General features: G+C 38.6%; 1 protein-coding gene across 3 annotated transcripts in view; it reads left to right on the plus strand.

Moving 5' to 3' along the window:
• The window catches only part of Tesk2 (testis-specific kinase 2), a 165,249-nt gene that overhangs the window by 27,839 nt on the left and 127,410 nt on the right, over positions 1 to 10,000 (plus strand). For all 3 annotated transcript variants that reach the window (XM_023724157.1, XM_004639191.2, XM_023724156.1), the window contains exon 2: positions 6,161 to 6,469. In XM_023724157.1, coding sequence (XP_023579925.1) covers positions 6,248 to 6,469 — 222 coding nt within the window. In that variant the 5' untranslated portion in view covers positions 6,161 to 6,247. The remainder of the gene's footprint in view (positions 1 to 6,160; positions 6,470 to 10,000) is intronic.

The raw sequence follows: 10,000 nt of genomic DNA on the forward strand, positions 1-10,000 counted from the left end.
ATTAAAAAAATAAAATAAAATAAGGGCTGAAGATGTAGCTGAGTGTGAAAGCCCTGATTTCAGTCCTCAGAACCAGAGAGAAAACCAAACCCCAGAACCTTTTGATTGTAGATAAATCAACCCCAATATAAATGATAGTTTTGTTGGAAAAAAAACCTGTGTGAAGAGAAAGAAAAGTTTTGAACTTTCAAGATGACAAACACAGTTACTACAAAATTATTTACATGTGTCCTTGAGAGTCACATAAATTTGGCAGTTTTAAATGACCGCTAAGGGCTGTTTCTTAGTTTAAGAACAAAAGTGCTTAAGCTTTTCTACCGCAGTGTTGTAACTGGGGCTCTGCTGGCATTCAGGGTGGGACAGCTCTTTGTTGTGCTGTCCTGCTCTGGGCACTGTAGCACATTTTGCTTCCCTGGGCCCTGCCCACTGAAATACCAGTGTGCCCACCCCACGCCCCTGCTGCTGTGGAAATAACTCTCCCTGACCAGGCACTCCTTCCTACTTCTCCCGCTAAAATTCACAAACTGTGATGAAAACCACTGGGACTGCACATGAACTACTTTTAGTGAAGCAAAGCAAGTATTACTATTTTCCATTTTAAGAATCCAATTTTTTTTTTTTTTTTTTTGTATTTTAGGGAAGGGTGTTCAGGGTCTCACTACTAGATCAGACTCAAAGTGATCTGCCTGTTTACAGCCTTCCAAGAGCCGGGATTACAGGCATGCACCACCACGCCCAGTCTCAATTGCAGTCTCAGTGTGCCCCGGGGGCAGGGCTGGCACTGCAGGCCTGGTGATTGGGGATGGAATCCTGGCCCCTGAGCCTGCTTGCAGGCACTTTAATCCGCTGAGCTATTTGGCCAGCCCTAGGAATCCAAATTTTTTTTTTTTTTTTTTTTTTTGTAGAACCAGGGATTGAACTCAGGCCATTGCGCTTGCAAATGCTTATTCCACTGAGCCATCTCCCCGGCCCCAGGAATCCAAATTTTTGCAAGATTAAAATTAATTACTCTTATTTATCAACAAGGTATAGTATCTTAGGCCAAGTACTCTTTTTACAGCTGAAATTATTTTTTTTAAATCATTATCTCTTCCTAGGAAATGTAAGAGTAACTCACCTCCCTCCCTTCCTCCCTCCCTTCCTTTTCCTTCCTTCTTTCCTTCCTTCCTTCCTTCCTTCCTTCCTTCCTTCCTTCCTTCCTTCCTTCCTTCCAGCTACGCATGTCTGAAATCCTAACACTTGAGACCGAGGCAGGAGGATTGTCGTGAGTTCAAGGCCAACATGAGCAACATAGTAAATTCAAGGTGGACTACATAGTGAGATGGTCGCAATATCACCACCCAAATCATTTTCAGATTTTGAAAAGTAGGCTGTGGTTTTAGAATGTATGCATACATGGTTTTACTCCCTGTTAATGGCTGATTAAAATTTGCTAGATGTACTGAATGCTATATCTAGCTTACTGGCTTTTATTTAAAATGTTGTTATTTAGTGTAGTGTCTGAGGGCTCAGCAGACATGGTTTGGAAGTTTTCTCTTGCTCAGCACTTCTCCAAAATGTATTAAGAAAGTTCTTATTTCCATGAAGGGGACTGTATTTCTGCCTCTCGTCTCAGTTGTTTAATAGTTGTATGACTTTAGCATGCAAGAGGAGCTCTACACTATATGTCATGTTTGTTATGAGCTCTTTTTATTTTGAACTTACGGACTTGAGTAAGTTAGACTATCCAAAAAATTCCCCAATCCTTTTGAGGTTTTAGCATAAGATATAAATATTCTTTGGACCAAAAACTAGAGTGGAAATGTTGCAGAATAGAAGTCTGAGTATCTGAGGCTTGGCTTGCATACTGAGATGCTGTTTATTTGCCAAATTGTTTTCAGTTTTCTTGGCCCAAGCATACTGTGTAGCTGGTTTTTTCTTTTCTTTCTTTCTTTCTTTCTTTTTTTTTTTTTTTTTTTTTTTTTTTTTGGTCTTCAGTGTCTAACTATGCAGTTCAGGCTGGTCTTGAGCTCACTTTGTAGCCCAGGCTGGTCTCAAACTTGCAACAATCTTCCTGCCTCAGCCTCCCAAGTGCTGAGATTATAGGCGTGCACCACCATGCCCAGTTTCTGCATAGCAGTTATATTAGCAGTAGACTTAAAAAGAGACAACCTAGGGGCCCAGGAAGTAGCTCAGTAGAATAAGTGCTTGCCTGGCAAGCGCAGGGTCCTGAGTTCCATCCCCGGTACCACAAAAAAAAGAAAAAAGAAAAAGGCAATTTGTTAAACTGTTATCAATTTCAAATTTTTAAAGATATGGAAGGGTAGGATATAACTGATACCTAGAATTAACAAGTATTACCTTTCAAAAAAGAACAAATAGCAAATGTATCATTTTGTGTTTGCTATGGGTTTCTTTTTTTAAGAAAAGGAAATAAAACATTATTGCTATAGTGGAAATCCCTTTTGTTTTCCCTCCTCTCACTTTTATTCTTTTCCACTAAAGCAATTAAACTATGACTTTATCATCTTTTTTGTTCATGCTTTTGGATATTCAGTATAAATATCTATCTTTAATAATTATGACAAGATTTACTGCTTGCCAGGTGCTATTAATCTAATCAGTAATCTTGTGGCTGTTATAGAAATTGAATGAGTTAATGTATAAAATAGTATAATGTAGCTGTTTTGGGTTTTGGTACTGGGGATTGAATCCAGGGTCTTGCACATGCTAGGCAAATAAATGCTCCCCACTGGGTAGCTACTGTTACATCTAATTGGGGATCTGGAGATGTACAAAGGTTAAATAAATATCTAGGTTCATACAAATACAAATTAATGGAGCAAAAATTGAACTCAAATTGTTTGTTATATAGTCCATATAATATACTATAGGGGCCAGACATGGTGGCACACACCTGTAATCCCAGTACTCAGGAGGCTGAGGCAGGAGGATCTTTGCAAGTTTGAGACCAGCCTGGGCTACAAAGTGAGCTCAAGGCCAGCCAGAACTGTACAGCAAGACCCTGGGGAAAAAAAAAAAAAAAAAAAAAAAGAAAAAAAAAAGAAAAAGAGATAGAGATGTTATATATTATGAGGGTGATTATGTTATTATTATTTTTTTAATAGTAATAAAAATACTATTAAAATAAGGCCTGCCCCTTAGCTCAGTTCTTTAAGTGGCTGCTTCAACAAAGCAGTCAGGCTTAGGTTGCTGTGGTTCCATCCTCACAACTCAAGACAGCCAAACCTGCCCTCAAGGCATTCGGAGCAAAAAAAAAAGTTAAAAAAAAATTTTTTTTTGTTGCTACTGGGAATCAAACCAGGGGCATGCTTCTATTGAGCTATATCCCTAAACTGCTTACTAAATGTTTTTTAGAGACAAGGGCTCCCTAAATTGGTCAAGCTGGCTTTGAGCTTGAAAGTCTCCAGCCTCAGCCTCCTGACTAGCTACCATGCTTAATTGAGAAGTTTGGTTGGTTTTTTTTTGAGCTGTGTGTGGTTTTGCACACCTGTAGTTCCAGTACCATGGGAGGCTTAGGTTAAAGTACAGTTCCAGTTGGGCCTACTCAGTGTAACATTTAACAAGACTCTGTCTCAGTATAAAAAAAAAAATTAAAAAGGTCTGGGATGTAACTCAGTCCTGGTTTCCCATGCTGGGTGGGGACTTTTTTGAATGAAATTTTAGTGATGCCAGCAACTAAACTTGCTGTTTCTCCTCTAACATTGCTTTTGAAATATATATGTATCACTAGATATAATTCACTTATCTAATTGCATGTCATTGCTAGATATGATTTATTTATGTAAGTGGAGGATAGTTGAGTTTATCTGTTGTTCCTGCAGATGAACTTTAGCTTGTCACTCCCCTCCCTCCATTCCATATGATAGTAAAATGAAATCAATATTTTTGTTTAGGATTCCTATTATGCAGCAGTGGGAGTTCTGTTAGCATCTATCTTTACTTTTTTTTTTTTTTTTTTTTGCGGAACTGGGGATTGAACTCAGGCCCTTGTGCTTGCCAGGGAAGTGCTTATTCTACTGAGCCATCTCCCTGGCTCCCGCATCTAACTTTAAAAAAAAAACAAAAACAAAAACTTTTCTCCCTCTTGAAAAGTGCTGTGAGCAAAGATACATTGTTGTTTATTTTTCAAAATAAAAATATCAAAATTGTCATTGAGTTGTGCTACTGTAAAATTTCTAACAGGACTCCTGTCAAACCAATTTAGCTGTAATTAGCAATCTCTTACCTCCTTCTGCCCAGAAGAGAATGTTAAAACCATATTGCTGAGCTGTAACAATTTTTTTTTTTTTTTTTTTTTTTTGGCGGAACCCGGGATTGAACTCAGGCTCTTGAACTTGTCAGGCAAGCGCTTATTCTACTGAGCCATCTCCCTGTAACAACAATTTTGTCTTCCATCTTCTGTGTAGAGAACTAGGACCTGCCATCCTCATAAACCTTCAGGGACTTCAGGGATGAATAATGTATTTCATTAAAAATGAACTGTTTCTCAAACAATGAAAAAGTCACTAGTGGTTCCAAGTGGGTGGAATGCCACATGGTAGCCAGCTAGAGAGGAGGCTGAGGAAGGAGGATCTTGAGTTTGGGGCCACTGAGGCCAATGTAGTAAGACATGGTCTCAAAACAAAAACTAAGAAGGGCTAGAAATATATCTATCTCAGAGCAAGAATGCTCTGGGGGTCTGTCCCCACTACTGGAAAAAAAGTCAGTAGATGTCAAATCTGTCTAATTTAGCACACAACTGTGTTCTGTGTTCAGTTTCATGTTACTATGGCTTATTTTTTTGAAGTTTCTTTTTCCTTCTTTTCTGTTTCCATTCCAATTATAGTCAACCTGGCTCTTGTCTATATTCCACCCAGGTGACCAGTTTAACTCCTTGCAGCTCATGTGGAAAAACACTCAACTAAGTAGTAATGGAAAAATTCTAAGCTTTCGTGCTGGGTAGAGATTGGTTCCAAGCCTTGTTCTGCCAGCTGTTTGTGCTCAGACAGGTTACTTAAAACCCTGAGCCTTCTTTTCTTTCTCTTTTTTTCTTTTTGAGACAGGGTTTCACTATGCAGCTCAGCTGGGCTTTGAACTCACTTTGTAGCCCAGGCTGACCTTGAACTCTGAAGTGTGATCCTGCTGCCTCAGCCTCTGAGTGTTGGGATTATAGGTGTGTGCCACCATGCCCAGCCAAGCCTACTGTTCTATTTTGCATTGGACTTTTATGATTGTCATAGAAAAAAGTAGAAATTAGGAGAGCCAAATATAAAAAATTAGCTTGTACTTTTATGATTAGTTATGTATATATGGTGGGGTGGAGCCTTCTAGAGTCATTTCTACTGGCTTGTGTTATTTATTTATTCAATACTGAATTTTTAGATGTTTTTATTCTTATATTTTTATTTGGATACAATTTTGAAGTCTTTGTCATATTTGATTTCCACTGGACTTAATAATTTTTCAAATTAGAAAATTATATGAAGCTATAACTATAAAGGGCACTTGCAGGAACACAGACTTTTTAATCAGTCTTGCTCTTTTCTTTGTCATTTGTAGTACTGACCATTGACCCCAGGACCAATGGGCTGTATCTCCAGCCCTTTTTGTTTTATTTATTTATTTTTAATGTTTTATTTTGAGACAGGATCTTGCTAAATTGTTCAGGCTGGTCTTGAACTTGCAATGTTTCTACCTCAGCTTCTGGATTAGCTGGAATTACAGGCATGTACCACTATGAATGGCTGCGTTGTGATTTTTGTCTCTAACATTTAGTGATCTCTCTGTGAAATGAATGTAATATTCTATCATGGATTATTTCAGAATAAGTATGCATACAACCACTGAGCTGTACCCCTAGCCCATACTATATTTTCTGGAAAGTAGGTGGTTAATTAATATTATTATTTTATTACTTAGATTATAACTGATGATCTCTATTATATTCTACTTATATGAAGAATGACCCCTGCCCTTGCGCTTGCCAGGGAAGCGCTTATTCCACTGAGCCATCTCCCCGGCCATTTGAGTTTTAAATATATTAGTGTTTTTTCAAGGTAAAGACATCGAAGTATTTAGATATGAAAATCAGGAGATAGAATGTGAAAGGAAATATTTTTATATTGATTTGCATGTATTTGTTTATGGTCTTAATGGACTTTTTTTGTCTCTTGTTTAGTGTCAAACTGGAAGAGAAGTAAAATTCAACAAAAACTTACTATGTGTGAAGTTCTTTCTTAAAAAGAAGAAAAAAGATTACTGAATTATGGATCGGAGCAAGCGGAATTCAATTGCGGGATTTCCTCCGCGAGTGGAGCGCCTTGAAGAGTATGAAGGAGGCGGTGGAGGAGATGGGAATGTGACCCAGGCAGGGAAAGTTTGGACGTCTTCCTATCGAGCTCTTATAAGTGCCTTTTCCAGACTGACACGTTTGGATGACTTTACTTGTGAAAAAATTGGGTCTGGCTTCTTCTCTGAAGTGTTCAAGGTGAGAGATACCTCAGCAGTTTTCATATTGTCTTACTGATGTCTGATTCACTGCAGAGCTAATAATTGTGTTTAATTTTTTTTTCCCACCAAAAGTTGAACTCAGGGCTTTGCACTTTCCAGGCATGCGCTGTGCTCCTGAGCTACATTCCTCACCTAATGTGGTTAAAGAGAACAGAGGTTTTACTTAGGGTGTTCTCAATCCTGATTACTTTTCTAAACTCTTCAAGCTCTTATTGTGAGATAATTTGTTTTAATTTTAAAAATAATATATGTTCACATACTTGTAATACCAGCACTCTGGGAGGCTGAGGTGAGAAGATTGAAAGTTTTAGCCCAGCCTGCGCAGCTTAATGTTTAGTATGACCCTGTCTTAAAATAAGAACATAAAGGGCAAGAGATGTAGTTCAGTGGGAAGGCCTTAAGTTCCATCTCCAACATTGTAAATCAAGCCAAACCAAATCATGCTGATAATAAAAAAGTTACATTTTTTGTTATATAGGTCTTGCTTTATCTTGGTCTTAACCATCCAGCAGAAAAGTATAAAAATGAAGTATGAAAAGTAAAGCCATATTAATATGCCGAGCTGTAAAAGGCTCAAGTCAACAACATCTGACATTGCCAGTTTTATGGAAAACCCACTACTATTATGGACTACTGGACTAATTGGAATATTTTGCTAAATTCCCACACCTACAATATTTTAAATATTGTAAATATTTAAATATTGTAAATTACAATTGTAAATATTGCAATTGTAAATATTTACAATATTTAAAAGACAATGGAATGCCCTTCTGTGACAAAACCAAGAAAGGGAGATACAAATGAATGACCATTTTGTATCTATATATTCAAAATAGTTAGGATAGATATACAACTGCTTTCTCTTAATTCAATCAATAGAGAGATTTGTTCTAATAGTGTCTGTGGACAGGATATCATGTCTGCATCTTTTACAGTGATAACCACTAAGACAACAATATGCAATGTATTAATTATTTAAACTGTGCTAGTAATTGGTTTTGAAACTCTCATTGTTATTTGTTTCTCAATAAAATTATTTAAAGAAAAATTTTTAAAAATGCTGATAAAAAATTTAAAGAATATAGAAAATTTCTTTAGATTTTATTTAATTTTCCTATTGTTTATGGCTTTTTAATTATTCTCATTCTTTTTCTTGCGGAACCAGGGATTGAACTCAGACCCTTGTGCTTGCCAGGGAAGCACTTATTCTACTGAGCCATCTCCCCGGCCATTAACAGGACTTGATCTGTTTTTTTTTTGTTTTTTTTTTTTCGATACTGGGGATTGAACTCAGAACCTTGTGCTTGCCCGGCAGGTGCTTATTCTACTGAGCTATCTCCCCAGCCCCTTTTTAATTATTCTCATTGTTCCAAATATATAATCATATTGTCTACAAATATCTATATATCTATATCTATATCTATATATATATATATTTTTTTTTTTTGGAGATGAGGTCTTGCTATGCAGTTCAGGCTGGCCTTGAGTTCACTTTGTAGTCCAAGCTGGTCTCGAACTCCCTCCTGCCTCAAGCCTCCTCAGTGCTGGGATTACAGGCCTGTGCCACCATGCCAGGCTATAAATAAAGTGTAAAGAAAATAGGTGTCTCTCATACCTCTGTCTTTCCCACATATGTACATATCTACATGATGTTTGTGCATGTATGTGTGTATGTTCTCCAGTAATAACCACTATTTGCCATTTGATGTATATTCTTATGGATCCTTTTCTGTATTTATAAAAATACACATCTTACATATGTATATATAACTTATACACATATAAGTGCTTTTTTTTGTCATTCTGAAGATCAGACTTAAGGCCTCATGTATGCTAAACATTCTGCCACTAAACTATGCCTGGAACCTGTGTGTATTATGCATGTATATGTGTTTGTGTGTGTGTGTGTGTTTGTATTTTCTTTTTTTTTAAATTTTTATTTATTTACTTATGTGTGTGTCTGTGTGCGTGTGTGGCCAGCTCAGCCCACCAGGGGTCGAGGCTGGCTGGCATGTGGTGCTGGGGGATTGAACCGTGGTCCCTGTGCTTTGCTAAGCTTGTTCTAAGTAGGTGCTTTAGACCCCTGAGCCATCTCACCAGCCCCTGTATTTTATTTTCTTGAGACCATCTCAGTGTGACTTGGAGTTGTTTTCCTGGTCTGGAGCAATCCTCCTGCCTCAGTCTTCCAAATGATAAATAAATAAGAAAGACTGAAAAAAAAAGTATTGAATCCAGTTTTAATTGAAATTATTTTTTTTTTTTTTAAATTTTTTTTTATTACTTATTTGTGTGTGTGTGTGTTGTGTGTGTGGCCAGCTCAGCCCACCAAGGGGCAGGGTTGGCTGGCATGTGGTGCTGGGGGATTGAACCGTGGTCCCTGTGGTTGCTTAGCTTAGCTTGTTCTAAGTAGGTGCTTTAGACCACTGAGCCATCTCACCAGCCCTGAAATTATTTTTAAAGACCTGTTTATAGGCTGGTTGTGGTGGCATGTACCTGTAATCCTAGCACTTTGGATGCTGAGGCAGGAGGATCATTGTGAGTTTGAGACCAGCCTAGGATACAAAGTGTGCTCAAGGCCAGCCTGAACTGCGTAGTGAGACCCTGTGTCAGAAAGACTTAAAAAAAAAAAAAATCTTTGTTATGTGCTGTGATTTGAATATGGTTTATTCCCAACAAAGCTCATGTTAGACTTTAATCCTCACTTTTAGGCCACAGGGTGGAAACAATCTACTGTCATGTTTAGACGCATGATCTTTGGGATTCAGTGAGGGCCAGGTAGTGTTCATACTGGTGCCCCCCGCCCCTTTTCTGTACTTAGGTCAGGGTCTACAAGGTCTCACAACACAGATCAGACTTGTAGTGATTCTTCTGTTTACAGCTTCCCAACAGCTGGGATTACAGGCATACGCCACCATGTCCAGTCTCAATTGCCCTCTCACGGGCACGGCACACTTGGATTCCAACCTGGCTGCGGCACTCTGCCAAAGCAGGTGCTTTAGTCCCCTGAGTTACCAGGCCAGCCTGATAACTGGTGCCCCCTTTTGAATAGTGGTTGCGGGGTTGGGGAGATGGCTCAGTTGAATAAGCGCTTGCCTGGCAAGCCCAAAGACCTGAGTTCAATCCCCGGTTCTGGGGAAAAAAAAAATTAGTGGTTGTTTGAGAAGAGAAAAGCTGGGAGCCTGGACCCCACATGTGATTCTAGCTAGGTGAGAAGAACTGTTATGTGCAGTCTTCCTCCCTGTGCTGAAGTTTTAGACAAACCTGGGTCCCTATCTCAAAATAAAAAATTTTAAGAAGGTCTGGGGAGGGATGTAACTTAGTAAAAGGATGCCTGTCTAGAACGTGTGTGGCCCTGGGTGTGATCTCCAGTATCACTAAAAAAAAAAAAAAAAAGACCAGAGGGCACTCATGCGGGTCCCTTGTCTCAGCCTTTGATGTGCTGCGCTCCCTTTGCGTTCTTGCTGGCAAGAGGGCCGATCCTCTTGACCTTGGACCAGAATCATGA

Source organism: Octodon degus, unplaced genomic scaffold, assembly GCF_000260255.1.
Source record: "Octodon degus isolate 3935 unplaced genomic scaffold, OctDeg1.0 scaffold00107, whole genome shotgun sequence".
In the NCBI taxonomy this organism is placed as follows: Eukaryota; Metazoa; Chordata; class Mammalia; order Rodentia; family Octodontidae; genus Octodon; species Octodon degus.